This window comes from Osmia bicornis, unplaced genomic scaffold, assembly GCF_907164935.1.
Source record: "Osmia bicornis bicornis unplaced genomic scaffold, iOsmBic2.1, whole genome shotgun sequence".
NCBI classification, from domain to species: Eukaryota; Metazoa; Arthropoda; class Insecta; order Hymenoptera; family Megachilidae; genus Osmia; species Osmia bicornis.
In genome coordinates, this window is record NW_025791458.1 from 5084328 (window position 1) to 5099312 (window position 14985).

At 50.1% G+C, this 14985-nt stretch overlaps 2 protein-coding genes across 2 annotated transcripts; both read left to right on the forward strand.

Moving 5' to 3' along the window:
- Positions 1-3069: 3069 nt before the first annotated feature.
- On the forward strand, positions 3070-4272 carry LOC123989232. The gene has a single exon (XM_046289937.1). It carries the CDS (start codon positions 3070-3072, stop codon positions 4270-4272), a length of 1203 nt encoding a protein of 400 aa, XP_046145893.1.
- Positions 4273-12604: 8332 nt separating this feature from the next.
- Positions 12605-14648, forward strand: LOC123989233. The gene is given in 2 exon segments (XM_046289938.1): positions 12605-12966; positions 12968-14648. Coding segments are annotated over 2 exon segments (2043 nt in total).
- Positions 14649-14985: the final 337 nt, after the last annotated feature.

Genomic DNA, 14985 nt, shown 5'->3' on the forward strand with positions numbered 1-14985 from the left:
TCAAAATATTAAAAAAAAAAGTTAGGTTAGGTTAGGTTAGGTTAGGTTAGGTTCCACGGACCTGGCCAAGTGTACTGGCTGGGCGGGGCGGTGATACCCCGACATGGCGCGTCCCCAGGTGGCGGATAGGGGAATGCTCGCCATGCACTTTTCGGAGTGCATGGCGAGTAGGGTAGGAGTGAAATAAAATAGCTCCCGCGGACCAAACACTAAGGGAAGGAAAATCCATCAAAACCTCCCCTGTGACTGGGGGATAGAATACAGACACGGTAACCCCTGCCTGTCGTACAAGGCGACTGAAAGGGGGGCGCTTGCTGCTGTCGAAGTAGCCTCGCAGATGACCCGGGGCGATGCCGGTGGGATCTACGGATCCTGGCAGGGCCTCCCTTGCCGGTAAGGCCAGGGTCGGAGAGGCGAAAAGGTGGCTGCAGCGTCGTTGAGTTCTCCAGGGACCAGGCTGCGTAGCGGTCTGGTGCGGGTAGCGAACCCGGAGTGCCCAAGCAATTACACCGTAACCCAGTGGTCACGTCTCGCTGGAACGGGGGGCTTGCCTTCATTGGCCGGCCCGCGAGGATGACAACCTCTATAAAAAATCCCTAGCCCCAAGCTGCGGTGCGCGGTGAGGAGGGCGTGCCCGGAGTAAGCGCCGGGCATGGCTGATGGGTGCATCAGTCCCTAGCGGCCATCCCCGGGGTACCTGGCGACCCCCCGGGTGTACTTAGCCTTACCCGGGTAAGGCGGCTCTGCCCGGGTGGACCCATGGACCGACCCACTCGTGGGAACATTATGGAAGACGTTAAACAAAACAAAAAACAAATTGGATGGGATGTTACTATAACGGAAGCGGCTACGCACACGGATACGGATAGAGAGCAGGCGGTGCAGGTTAGCACCGATGGTAACGCGAACTTGTTCGCCGCACCCCGCCCCCAGAGTGCGAAAAGGGGAGGCTCGCACTCCCGTGGAAGAAAGAGGTCCTCGGCATCGGGGAGGGTATCTTCTGCCCGCACTGACAGCGGGGATGATTCTGATGAGTCGTACGCGTCCGCTACCTCGCTGGACAGATCGTCGAGGAGAGGAAGGCCGTCGACCGCCGTCAACTATGCTGGCCTCATGTCGGATGAGGAGAGGGTGCTGGACCGCTCTCTCCCTCCACCCGCCCCAAGTAAGAGCAGCATTCCCCTACCGGAGCAGGAGCAGCTCGAGTTGGAGCTCCGCTACGAGCCTATGACGGCTCTGGCAGCGCAGACACTCGAGCTGACTGCGGATGTGGAGAGGGTTGCCTCCGTGTCCAAAGGGCTCAAAGGGACCTTTCAGAGGTCCCTCCGGCTGGCTGCCCGGCGTATAAGGGCCATCAACGTGGAGATGGTCAAGAGAACGGCGCCGGACAGCGGAGAGGAGGAGTTGGCACGATTGAGGCTTCAGCTCCGCCAGCGAGAGGAGCAGATCAGCAAACAGGGTGAGCAGCTGCAGACCTCCTGGCGGAGGTGCGGGGTCGCCTGCTGGCGGTTGAGGCCCTCATCTTCGTTACCCCCGCCCGCGCCGAAAAGGCTGCTAGACCGGCCTCCCCCCTGGCAGAGCAGGGAGGACACAAGAAGAGGAGGCCGGAACAGGAGGTGGCTATGCCCGACCCAGTGGCTGGTCCCTCCTGGATGGAGGTGGCGTCGCCCGCCCCCATCCGTGCCAAGAGGGCTGCCCCTGCTCCATCCAAGGCTGTGCCCAGGATTTCCCGGGTGGAGGCGATCGACCCCGAAGGGGGGGACATCAGGGTGTGCCTTGCTGCCCTCATGCAGCAGGTCTCCTCCCTCAGGGCAGAGTTTATGGGGGCTCTGCAGTCCAGAGGGGGCAAGGAAGTCCCGCCCATTAAGAAGAAGGGGGAAGTGGCTGCGAGTGCTAAGGTCACCCCCCGGTCCTGTACAACCAGCGGCAAGGGCCAGCAGGTGGGGAGAGGCCAGCCTCCCCAGGTGAAGAGAGAGGCGAGGATGCGGGGCATTCAGAAGGAGACCCGCCTTGTCTCTCAGGGGGAAAGTTGGGCCACAGTGGTCGGCCGCAAGGCCAAGAGGGCCCAAGAGAAGAAGAAGGAGGGGCCACTTCCGACACCCGGTGGCTCAGCGCTGCGAGGGACGCAGCAGAGTGCCAGGGCCCCCCCAAGGAACCAGCTGCCTCAGTCCCCGCACCGAACAGGAAGGTAACCATGTCGCCTAAAACAGCGGCTGTCACCTTGACTTTGGCCCCAGAGGCCAAGGCCACGTACGCCGAGGTGATGGCCACCGCCCGGGAAAGGGTCGATCTCCGGACCATTGGAATAACGGAGATTCGACCCCGCCGGGCGGTCACTGGCGGCCTGGTACTCGAAATACCGGGCAAGGAGCGCACCGAGAGGGCGGCTGCGCTAGCCGGTCGCCTTCAGGAGGTGTTCGAGGGCACCGAGGTCCGGGTGTCTCGCCCCATGAAAATGGGCGAGATGAGGATTTCGGGCCTCGATGACTCGGTGACCCCAGTGGAGGTTGCGGCAGCCTTGGCCGCTGTGGGGGGTTGTGCCCCAGCCGATCTAAAGGTCGGGGAGATCAGAATCTCCCCGGCGCGGCTAGGCACTGTTTGGGCAAAATGCCCCCTGACGGCGCTTAAAAAAATAGTCGCCTCCGGGAGGATCCTGGTTGGCTGGTCGTCAGCCAGGGTCGAGGCGCTGCCGGCGCGGCCTTTGCAGTGTTTCCGCTGCCTCGAAAAAGGCCATGTGAGGCAGCGGTGCACGTGCGTGGTGGATCGGTCCGATCGCTGCTATGTTTGCGGCGAGTCGGACCATAAGGCCGCCACATGCAGCGCCTCCCCGCGGTGCCCCTTGTGCACCGACTTGGGGCGAAACGCGGAGCACCGGTTGGGGGCGAAGTCGTGCGCCCCCAAGTCCCGGAGGCCCAATAAGGAGAAGGGCGCCGTCCAGGGGGGACTAGCACCCCCCCAACAGGCGCAGCAGCAGCCAACTAAGGCTGCTGCGCCTAAGAGGAGGGGTGGCAGGTCCGCCACCCCAAAAGGAGGTAAGGCCGTGGAGGCGGCCTCTCCCTCCAAAAGGCAATGAGGCTCAAAGGGCCCATAATACAGGGCAACCTGAACCACTCGGCCAGGGCGCAAGATCATCTTCTCCATCACCTGGCCGAGTGGAAAATAGCGCTGGCTGTGGCCGCGGAGCCGTATCGAGTCCCGGACAGACATGACTGGTTCGGGCATGACGGCGGCTCCGTGGCAGTGATTGGCACGGCCTTTGCCCCGCCCCCTATGCTAATAGAACGGGGGCGGGGGGTTGTGGCGGTGCTCTGGTGCGATACCGCAGTGGTGGGCGTCTACTGCCCGCCCAGTTGGTCCCTCGCGGCGTTCGAAGAGTGTTTAGGTCGGGGGGGAGATGTAGTCTCCTGTTGCTACCCCCGACCGGCACTCGTCCTCGGGGATTTCAACTCCCATGCCCAATCGTGGGGGTCCCCGAGGACTGACGCGAGGGGTGAGGCGGTACTCGAGTGGGCGGCAGAATTCGAGCTCCGGCTGCTGAACCGGGGCTCGGTCAGCACCTGCGTGCGCGCTCGGGGGGAGTCGATAGTTGACGTATCGTTCACGACACCCTCGGCTGCACGCATGGTGCAGAGTTGGAGGGTGGTGGAGGAGGCGGAGACGCTTAGCGATCATCGCTACATCCGCCTCGGATTCTCCACCCCCGAACGTCGTCCGCCGAGCGGCCCACCGCCGCTGAGATGGGCGCTGAAGAGGCTTGACAGGGACGCGCTGATGGCCGCAGCCCTCGCTGTGACCTGGCCGGAGCAACCAGTCGGTCCAGTCACGGATTTAGGGGAGGAGGTAAAATGGTTCCGGGGCACGATGAAGGCGATCTGTGACGTCGCCATGCCCCGGGCCAAATGCCTCCCCAGACGGGCCGCCTACTGGTGGTCGGGCGAAATCGCAGACATTCGGCAGAACTGCAACGTCGCCCGACGCCAGTGGCAAAGGGCCCGTCGGAGAAGGAACCGCGACCCAGCGGGGGAGGAAGAGCTGTACGGGTGCTACCGTGTATTAGTGGTAGCTCTGCAGCTGGACATCAGGGAGGCCAAGTCCCGGGCATGGCAGGAGCTCCTCGGCTCTCTTGATGCCGATCCGTGGGGGCGCCCTTATATGTGGGCAATGGGCAAACTAAGGCCCTGGGCGCCCCCCGTGACGGAGAGCCTAGACCCCCAGTTCTTGGGCCAGGTGGTGGACACGTTGTTTCCTCGTGACGACGGTAGCCACCCCTAGCCCCCGCCGGTCCAAGTGGAATGGACCGACGACATGGGGGTCACAGAGGGGGAGCTGGCCGAGGCCGTTAGGCGCATGGGGGCTCGGAACACCGCTCCGGGCCGCGACGGCGTCCCCGGCCGGGCCTGGGTATTGGCCCTGCGCCTCTTTTTTGAGACGCCTCTTCAGCGCCTGTCTTAAGGAGGGTGTATTTCCTCCGCGTACCTGCCCATAGTTTTGCTCGACGAGATCGGGAAGCTTTTAGAAAGCGTTATAGCTGACCGCCTCGCCGAGCACCTATCCCGGGTAGGCCCTGATCTGGCCGGGTCGCAGTACGGTTTTAGACGGGGGCGCAGCACCATCGATGCGATCGACTCGCTGCGCTCCCAATGCGACTCGGCCACGTCCCGGGGTGGGGTGGCGTTGGGCGTTTCACTCGACATAGTGAACGCCTTTAACACCCTGCCCCATGGGGTGATAATGGGGGCACTCGCTGAACATGAAGTGCTCCCAGTACTGAGAAGGATGATCGGGGACTACCTACGGGATAGATTCATCGAGTATGTGGGCCGGGACGGACATGTCTATCGGAGGGACGTCGATGAGGGTGTACCCCAGGGGTCCCGTTTGGGGCCCCCATTGTGGAATGTGGGGTACGACCCAGCTTTGCGGGTCGTGGTCCCGGACGGTGTAAGCATTACGTGTTTTGCAGACGACACACACATGTTTGCCACCGACCGGGACTGGGGCAGGACCAGTCGTCTAGAGGAGGTTGGCGTGGCTGCCGTCGCAGCGGCGATCCGGAGGCTGGGGCTACAGATAGCGCCCCACAAGACCGAGGCGATGTGGTTTTACTCGCCTCGGCGTGGGGTTGCACCGCCGCCCCAGTCTTGGATCCGGGTAGGTGACACCAGGGTCCAGGTGGGTGAAGGGTTCAAGTATCTTGGCCTCCACCTGGACAGCCACTGGCACTTCGAAAGGCATTTCGATCGCCTTGCCCCCCGATTAGACATGGTAACAAACGCCCTTGGGCGGGTGCTGCCCAATATCGGGGGGCCGAGCGAGAAGGTTCGCCGCCTTTACACGGGGATCGTGCGGAGCGTGGCCCTATATGGCTCGCCCATATGGGCTGAGGCCCTGATGGCGTCTCGCCGCAGCCAAACTGTGCTGCGGCGAGTGGAAAGGAGGATGGCCATCAGGGTCGTGAGGGGTACCGCACGATCTCCCACGCAGCGGCGATGACTCTGGCGGGTCTCGTACCTTTCAAGTACGAGGCGGAGGCCTGCGCCACGATTTTCTGGCGCTTGCGCGGCCTCCGCCAGGCTGGAGAAGACAAGTCAGAGCGGGCGGTCGAGCGGGAATGGAGGTGCCAGGCCCGATAGGATGCCCTGGACCGGTGGCGTCGCGAGATAATCGCGAGTGGCGCCGCCGGCCAGCGAGCGGTCGGGGCGGTCCTGCCCGTCATCAAGAAATGGCGGGACCGCGGCTTTGGTCGGATCACCTTCCGGACCACCCGGATTCGTAGCGCGGCGACGGCTATATGCCATCACTGCGGGGCGGGGCGGGACTCCGCGCAACACACACTGGAGCACTGTCCAGTGTTTGCGCGGGCCCGTCACGCCCTGCAGTGCGCGTTGGGGGTGGATCTCTCGCCGGCGAGCGTGGTACGAAATATGCTCGCCGGCGAGGATCAATGGAAGGCGATGACCTCCTTCTGTGAGGAGGTCATCGCCTTGAAGGAGGAGGCGGAGCGGGGTCGGCAGAGAGCCGACCCCGACCCCGCCCGTAGGAGACGGCGCCGTCGGGGTAGGCCCCCCGACGGCACAGTGAGCTGAGGAGGACCCTAACAAGATGAGGGGGGGGGGGCTTCGGCTTCCCCCCCAAAGTAGATGTAGTGGGGGGAGGCATCGGCCTCCCCCAGGGTGATAGGTTGGGGGGGAGTTTTGGCTCCTCCCCAAGGCAGATGTAGTGGGGGGAGGCTCCGGCCTCCCCCAGGGGGATTGCATGGGGGAGGGACTTGCCCTCTCCCCCCATCACAGATCTACCGGCTCCCATTTGGAGTCGCTGGGCCGCCGGTGGCCGGGGCTAGAGCCCCGGTCGCCATTGCACGCGGCCCGAGGAGTGGCCGGCGTCGGGTGTGGCCCCTGACGTTGGTGGAGCAGGCACTTAGGGGGAGTGTCAAAGGTTAGATCCTCCCCCGAGATGGGGCGCTATGCGCCAAGGGTGGAGGGGTCCCGGTGTTTTTCGTTAGAGGTCCCGGGGCCCTTACCACAGCCCTGTGCAGGTCACCGTGGTGGTTTTAGCCGGTAAAAATCCGGCACTACCCCCGGCTCCTCCCCAGGGGGGCTGGGGGCGTCTTTCGAAGATTTCCTCCACGTAAAAAAAAAAAAAAGGGTTAGGTTAGGTTAGGTTAGGTTAGGTTGGCCTGTCCTCGCTGATGGCAGGCAGGCGAAGAGGTGGCGCGGTCACGCCGGGATGGTGTGATCCTTGAGGATATCCCCCCGGTGCCAACCGTTGCTGAAGAAAAATGGCCTGTCCTCGTGGCAGGACAGGTGGGCGTGATGACATCTAGGATAAGCCACATCATCATTATCAACCCACCAGGAGGACGAAGAGGGGCACGGTCAACTGTGGAGATATGATGTCCCTGTCCTGGCCGTGCTGAAGTACAACCCCTGTCCTGGCAATAGTGAAAGGCAGGCGAAGAGGTGGCGCGGTCACGCCGGGAAGGCGCGATCCTGGAGGATGCCCCGGTGCCGATCGTTGCTGAAAAAAATTCCTGCGTGCATTTCTCAGGTTTAAAATGTCCTTACCGCTAGATCGGAGGTGCAACGGCGTGGATCCGCAGATGCCCCATGTTACATGGCGTTTTTGCGGGAGGACGGAATAATGCGAAATGCATTGAATTGCCAAAACGCCGTTGTGGCTATACGTTTGTATTCTTTATATATCCCAAAGGATGAAAAGGTACTGCGGCCCACACAGGGGAGAGGTTTTAGTGGGTAGTATACCCAGCCACAGGACTGTTCCCTCTGGACTACCTGCACAAGGTCGCCCCTTCTGGGCTGAGACCTACTCTTGGGCTAAGCCCCACCCTTTGGGTCGGGTTGCCAGGTTGCCCCTTTCTGGGGTTGCCTCTTTGGGTTTGCCCTCTCCAAACGGGCGCCAGACTGCCCCCTCAGGGCGGGTATGAGTCCCACACTGCCCGGGCCCCCATCAGACGAATAGAGTGAATGGGGGAACAACCCGCGCGTACGTAAATGCATTTCCTCTTCTAGAAAAAAAAAAAGGTCAGGTTAGGTCGGATTCCCGCTCGACGCGTCGAGGAGAGCGGACGTGTTTCGTGGTCGCTCCGTGGTCAGATTTGCAACGTGGTGGATAGCGGCTTAGATATTCGCGTTTTTGTTAAAATTGTATTTATTGTTTGTTCGGAAGTGCTATTGTGTCGTTTTTTGATTAAATAGTGTATTAATTTATTAATAATCATTGGAAACGTGGTGTGCGTGTTACGCGTCATTTCGACGTCGTGTTTTCGGTGTTCGGAGTGATAATTATAAACATTAGGCATTATTTAAGGATAATTCTGATTAATTGTGAACGTTCCGTAGTGAAATTCCGCGTTTTTTGAGACTTTTTATGATTAATTTGGTTAACGAAAGCATGCAAGAGCTGACAGGTTCTCAAGATGGCCGCCGTAGTTGAAGAAGGACAGACGGTTGCACGCGCGGCCAGGGCCTTGGATAGAAGAGGACAGACGATGTGAAATTAGGTCAACGGTTTGGTGACGTATTAGTTTTTTCCTTTATTGCGTTTTATTTCATTTTGTTTTACATTGTTTTTCATTGATTGCGTCGATTTATTAAGTGATTGTGTGAAAGTGCAACGATATTTTTTCGATATTTTCGATATTTTTCGATATTTTATTATTATTAGTGTTAATTTACTTAATTATTACTATTTTGCTGCATACGTCTGATTGGCACGTTATCCCGATGTATTATTAATTATTTCTTTATTTATTAACACATTCGATTGTTCGATTATTCGATCAATCGATTGTTCTATTATCCGGTGTTTATTCGGTGTTTGCTCGCGGTATAGTCTTTCCATTTCATTTATTTATCCATTTACCCATTTATTCATTTAATTTCTAGTCATTTTAACGGGTTTATTCTACATCTATTTTATTTTCATATTATTTTCATGTTTCGTCTTATTATTGCATTGTTCATGGTGTTCTACATCTATTTTACGTTTCTTCGCCGGTCATATTATATATTCATATTTCATTCTATTTTGTGCGTTTTGTGCCATTTGTTTCATTTATTGGTTAAACTTTGATTCCCGGGACATAAAATTATTGCCCCTTTTTTTGCTCTTTAATAGTTTTTGACACGTAGAATCCATAAATGTAGGTCGTAACTTTAGGAAATGAGCGGTTCAAAAGTTATGAGTGTGTAAAATTTCGCGTTTTTAGGGTATTTTACACGCTACTTTGATGCCATATTGCTTCCATCTATTATTTGATTGGCCCACATAGACGAGCATTCAGAGTTCCTATGTATCATACTACCAACCTAAAAATTTTAAAGAGGGCCCTTTGAAAGAAATTATTACATTTCAACAGTATCATTATTTCACGAAAGCGTTGCCGACCGCCTGACGGCGGTCGGATTTAAATATATAGCCTAACCTAATCTGATACTTCCGCTTACCTTATTTAAAAATATATTATTTCCGAATTGCCTCCATTAATAGAACACAAAAACCACAAAACTAAACGAAGCAGGTAGATAAAACGATAGACAGAACACAAAATAATTGTTGTTTGTTAAAACAAGATACGTGCGAAACAAATTCAAATGAAACATTTGATTTATCCCGCCAAAATGGCCGCCGAATGCTCATCTATGCGGGCCAATCAAATAATAGATGGAAGCAACATGGCGTCAAAGTAGCGTGTAAAATACCCTAAAAACGCGAAACTTTACATACTCATAACTTTTGAACCGCTAATTTCCTAAAGTTACGACCTACCCAGATAGCCAAACCTGCGCATAGCAGATTCTGTCGGATTCCTGTTACTAGGTTTTGTAAGCAGAATGGCTACAGATTTGATGCAGGATCTGTTAAATAGAGTTATTGCAGCAGATTGGCGGCAGAAATGTAACAAACCCTGCAAAAGCAGATTGGCGGCAGAAATGTAACAAACCCTGCAAAAGCAGATTGGCGGCAGAAATGTAACAAACCCTGCAAAAGCAGATTGGCGTAAGAAACCGAACAGATTCTGCTACCATAACCTGTTGCCCAATTGGAGGCAGAAACAGAACAGAGTCTGCGCGCAGACTGTAATGTCAGATTTGCGGCAGATTGGCAGCAGATCCTGCAACTTCAGCCATTTAAATTTTAAACGGAACAGTGTCTATACATATAAGTGGTATTTAAAATCTTTTTCCGAACTACGAGTGTTGAGGAATAAGAACGCTATAAATTTGATAGGAGCACAGGATATTTTTTTTCAATAACATGAATTGTAATACTACGAACGAAATAAAAAGAAAATTATAAATTATAAAATAAAATTATTGATAATTAATAAATTGCAATTAATTGATAATGCATTAACTTTATTCAATAAGAAAAATGAAAGATACCATTATAAATTTTTCATGTATACAGTATATGTACATTTATATATAATCTTCTGAAAAATTGTCATGATCAGATTGTGAAAAATGAATGTATAACATATATACAATACATTCACACTTGTCCTTTTCTGGGGGGGTAGGAAAGGGACGGATACTAAAAGAACTGTGAACAGAATATATAACAAAAAAGAAAATATTTTATTTGGCAGAATAAATACAAGAATACCAACATTTGTTGCTAGGATAAGGAAAACTGCCAACACCTTACCAGTATTCACAACCAAAAAATGTACATTTACAATGTCAACAATATACATAACAAATCAGCATATAAATGTTGATATAAATAATATATATAAATTCATAAAAATAAAACAAGTGTACAAAATAATTATATCTTTAGGTCCTCTTCAGTTTCTCGTCAGATCCTCTTCAGTTCTTCTTCAGTTCCTCTTCACGGCTTGACCCCAGGCTGCTGCAAATTATAAATATTATACATATGTATAAATGTTTATGTACATATGTACATTCTCGCTAGAGGATGTGCTAGAGCTGCCGTGCCATAGATGATTTCCTCGCTATGAGAAAGCGAAAGAGAAGAGAAACATTGAAAAAGATGTGTTTGGATTAGAGTTATTTATCCAACAAGTGAGTTTATGGCAGTGAATGAAAAAAGGCATGAAGGTACTTGCGAGTACATACGTAAGTACATGTGTTTCAAGGTTATGATTATATATGTAATATAATACGAAACTAACCTCTTCCTGTTTCAACGTGATTCTTCCTCAGCGGTCCAAAAGTTATCCACTGTTTCATGCTGAGAATTTCGGGGGCCTCTTCTTTTGCTTCGCACTCTTTCCTTAGCAGTGCGAAGCGCCGCTTTCAAGTGTTCCGCTACATCCTTGCGGGACGGCCTTGGGAAGTGCCTATTCCGGAGCACGGCATCTAAAAATCAAATGTAAGCATATAATATGAATACTGAATACCATATGAAGTAATAGTATCACAATTATATAAACAGTGATTCTTACCGTGTATAGCACGAACAATTCTTGTCTCGCAAAGTGCGAGATTGTTATCTTCGCGGCCCAACCAGGAATAAGATGTTAGCAAGCAGTCACTCACTGTTTCTTTAAAAGAGAGGGTGACTGCTTCCTTCAGGTTGAAGCCGCCCACGTACTCCAAATAGTGTACCTAAACAAAGTAAGTAACAACTGACACAAACATTTGTTACATAAAGATAAATAAAATGAGACTTCTGTTTCACTTACAACTTCCGTGTAGCTGTCTTCATCAATATTTTGGAATTCCGTCATTCCAGCCAGCGATGAAATTGGTAGAAACGCTGGCTTTGACGGAATTCCATGATGCTGGTGCAGCAGCTGCTGCTGCTGCTTCGCCACCTTCTCCAATAATGAATGGGTTTTCCTATAAAGATAAATGATAATTATATATACTTTAATAACATGCAATCAATACTTACGTCACCATGGACTCCAGGTTGCCAATTTTTGTATATAGATCCCTGTAAACATTAATATTTGTAAGAAAATGTCCTTAAACATGTAACAAATTGAGGAATATATTCTTATTCCCTATATTGTATAGAAGAAGAATGAACATGCAACTTACCTTATTTGTAAATTTGTAGGTTCCGGACCTTGCTGCATCCCTGGTTCAGGCCTGCTCTCCGCTGCATCTGGAATATGAAAACTTTGCGTTGATGGTGCATATACTGTTGGAGGTGGCCTGTATGTGTTTGGTGCTGTGTATGACGAGTATATGTTTATGTTTGGTGGTGTGTATGTGCTTGTGTATGGCGAGTATGTGTCTAGTGATGTGTATGTGTTCGTGTGTTCGTGTTGTCTATAATTAGATACAAATTCATCGTCCGCGCCCTCCAAGGTAGCCCTCAGGTCTGTTATGTCCTCGGCGATACTTCCGGGGGCCACCTTTAAACGCTTTCGCGGTTCTTCGTCGGAGGACGTGGTTTGATACCGGGCCGGCTTGTTGGCCATCCTCTTCGGACGGTGTTCCATTTCCATCTGTAATAAATGAATATTGTAAGAAAATTTGAAATATGTATACATTCATATCCGCGAGACATGTAATTGCAATGAGTAAAAGTCATACTTACATTTGAATTCATCCTTGGCAATTGCACTTCTCTCCTGTAGTCCCTATAAAGAAATTGAAAAAAAAATCGCACTGAAATGTATCCAAATTTCGCAGTCTGTACTGTCTCCGACGAGCCTCACAACGGATAACAATCATCTCTGCGGTCGTTCCGTTATAAAACAAAAGACGATCCATCAATTGTTGCGGGAGGTATTTGCATTGGTTGCAGAAATCAAGGTGACGAAAATTCGCATCCAATAAACGCGTTTCCCGCAAAAACTTATACCAGAGACAGCGTCCAACCGTTTTATATAATTCGCTTTGTGTCGCTGAACGAACGAGAGTGCAGTGCAACAGGTGTCTTATTCGAATCGCATATTAATTAATATAAATTATTCATATATTTTATTTACTATTATAACTACTAACTACCATTTTTCTATTATCTACTAACCATTTTTCAATTATATTGATTTTTTTCATACATTAACCACAAATTATTTTTACTTACATTTATTTTTTCATATACATATATTTACATTTTTATTCCTAACATACATTTCATTTAATTAGTAATTTTAATTATGAGTTCCTTTAATTTTAAGTTATCTGTGTCGAGGAAACCGATATTTAAAATATCATCGACCAGACAGAGACGCAACATAAGGAATGAGGTAGGATCCAATAGTGTTGTCCCTTCGTTGACTTCTCCTTCTTCTTCTTGTATTCAAGAGATCAATGCCCCTGTTAATCTGGCGGATGTTCTTTCATCCTCAACAGATTACGCAGATGGTATTGATGCCATCCATGATGTAGATGTGGATTACAATTCTTCTTCCTCTTCTTCTTCTTTGTCTTCTTCACTGTTGTGTAGTTCTGAAGCGGTTCCTGAAACTTCATTTCAGGAAAGTTTGGCTTCTTATTGCGTGGATAACAACATTAATCATGTTCAGCCATCTACCCAAGGATATTAGGACTGTCCTGGGTACTCCACGAACTTGTGTTGCAACATATGTTGTAGAACCGGGAGAGTATGTGCATTTTGATGTCGAAGCTGAAATTGTAAAATCTATCAGGAATGCTTCTTTTTCACCAGATAGTGAATTAGAATTAGATTTCAGCACAGATGGATGTGCTTTAGATAGAGCGGGAACAATCCATCTGTGGCCGATTCAGTGTATGATTAGGAATATACCTGATGCAAGGCCAATAGTTGTCGGCATTTATAGAGGATTGCAAAAGCCTAGTGATCCTAATAGGCTTTTCAATATGTTCATCATGAACATTACCCATATGCTTTCCAACGGTGGTGTTGATCTTGATGGTACTAAGATACCAATAAAATTAAGGTGCTTTATTGCTGATGCACCAGCAAGAGCTTTCATCCTTAACCACCGTGGACATACATCCAGCCGGCCCTGTTCCAAATGCAAAGTGTCTGGTACGCACAGCGAAGGTAGATATGTCTTCAATGGCATAAAGCATTTGCTTAGGACTGACAACCAATACTCTCAATGTGTAGATGAGGATCATCATAAAGAAGGTTGCAGTCCATTATCATTACTACCTTTCGGAATGGTTTCCCAGGTTCCATTTGAATACATGCATTTGGTATGCTTGGGCGTCACGAAAAAAATATTATCTGCATGGATAAGTGGAAAATTTTCACGCTTGTCCAAATTGTCAGGTAGCCATCTTGCTTGTATGTCTGCAAGACTGGACAAACTCAGAGAATTTTGCCCCTCTGAGTTTGGAAGACGCCCAAGATCTCTGGTGTATTATACCAAGTATAAAGCAACAGAGTTTAGACAATTTCTTTTATACACAGGGCCGGTTGTGGCATATGGGCTCCTCAATGACAATTTATATACTCATTTCCTTTTCCTTCACACCGGTATTCGAATTTTAGCGTCACAATCTCCGTCGAGTCACTTTTTGAATTTTGCAGAGCTTGCTCTGCAAAAATTTGTCCATCGTTGTGAAGAGTTGTATGGCCCAAATTTTTGTTCCTATAATGTCCATGGTCTTCTGCATTTGACTAATGATGTAAGACGTCTTGGTCCTTTAGATTCGTTTTCTGCTTTTCCGTTTGAAAGCAACATGCGAATTTTTAGAAAGTATTGTAGAAAGCCGGGCTTACCTCTTCAACAATTTGTGAACAGAATGGCGGAGATTCAGGCTCATGGAGCAAATAGGGTGAGGGTCGTTCCATCTTCTCATATTGAAGTATCTGTGCCTCTTGGTTGCGGTACTGATTTCCTCCAGTATCGTAGGATACAGTTTAATGGCATGTCGTTCAGTCTTGATGTACGCGATAATTGCTGCATCTTGCGCGACGGTGCCATATGTATTCTGTCCTCCATTGCCGAGCACAGTAATACATTTCGCTTAGGTGTGAAGAAATTCACAGAGGTCGATGATATTTTTGATATCGGCATAAAATCCTCTGCGGTAGGTCTGTATAAATGTCGATATTTGAGCCCCGAATTTAATATTAGTCCACACGATATTTGTTCAAAGTGTTTCAGAATGCCGTTTCCTGGAGACAACATGGACGACAATGAAGAGGACGAACAAGAAAGAAGAGAATACGCCGTGGCTGTGATGCTACATTCCGACAACATGTAAGATCGATATGTATATATATGTATTTTCTTACTGAAGCGTTTCGAGTGTTGGCAGTGAGAAGGAACGCGGGCTTGATCGGTCGTGCCCCATCTAGGCTCATACGCATTTTCGGCCGTACTGCCAACTTTTCAAACACAAACAGTATTTATTTGAAATCATTAAATAAATAAATAAATGCAACATGTATTCATCTCTCTGCATCTCTTTCAATATTGCTATTGGTTTTACAGACTACACTAAAGACGCGGGAAGGAGATGGCATTTAAATAAGAAATATATCCAGGATGAAGCGGCTTTAATTTTAAGGTATGACCCACTAAATGTTTTCGTTATTATA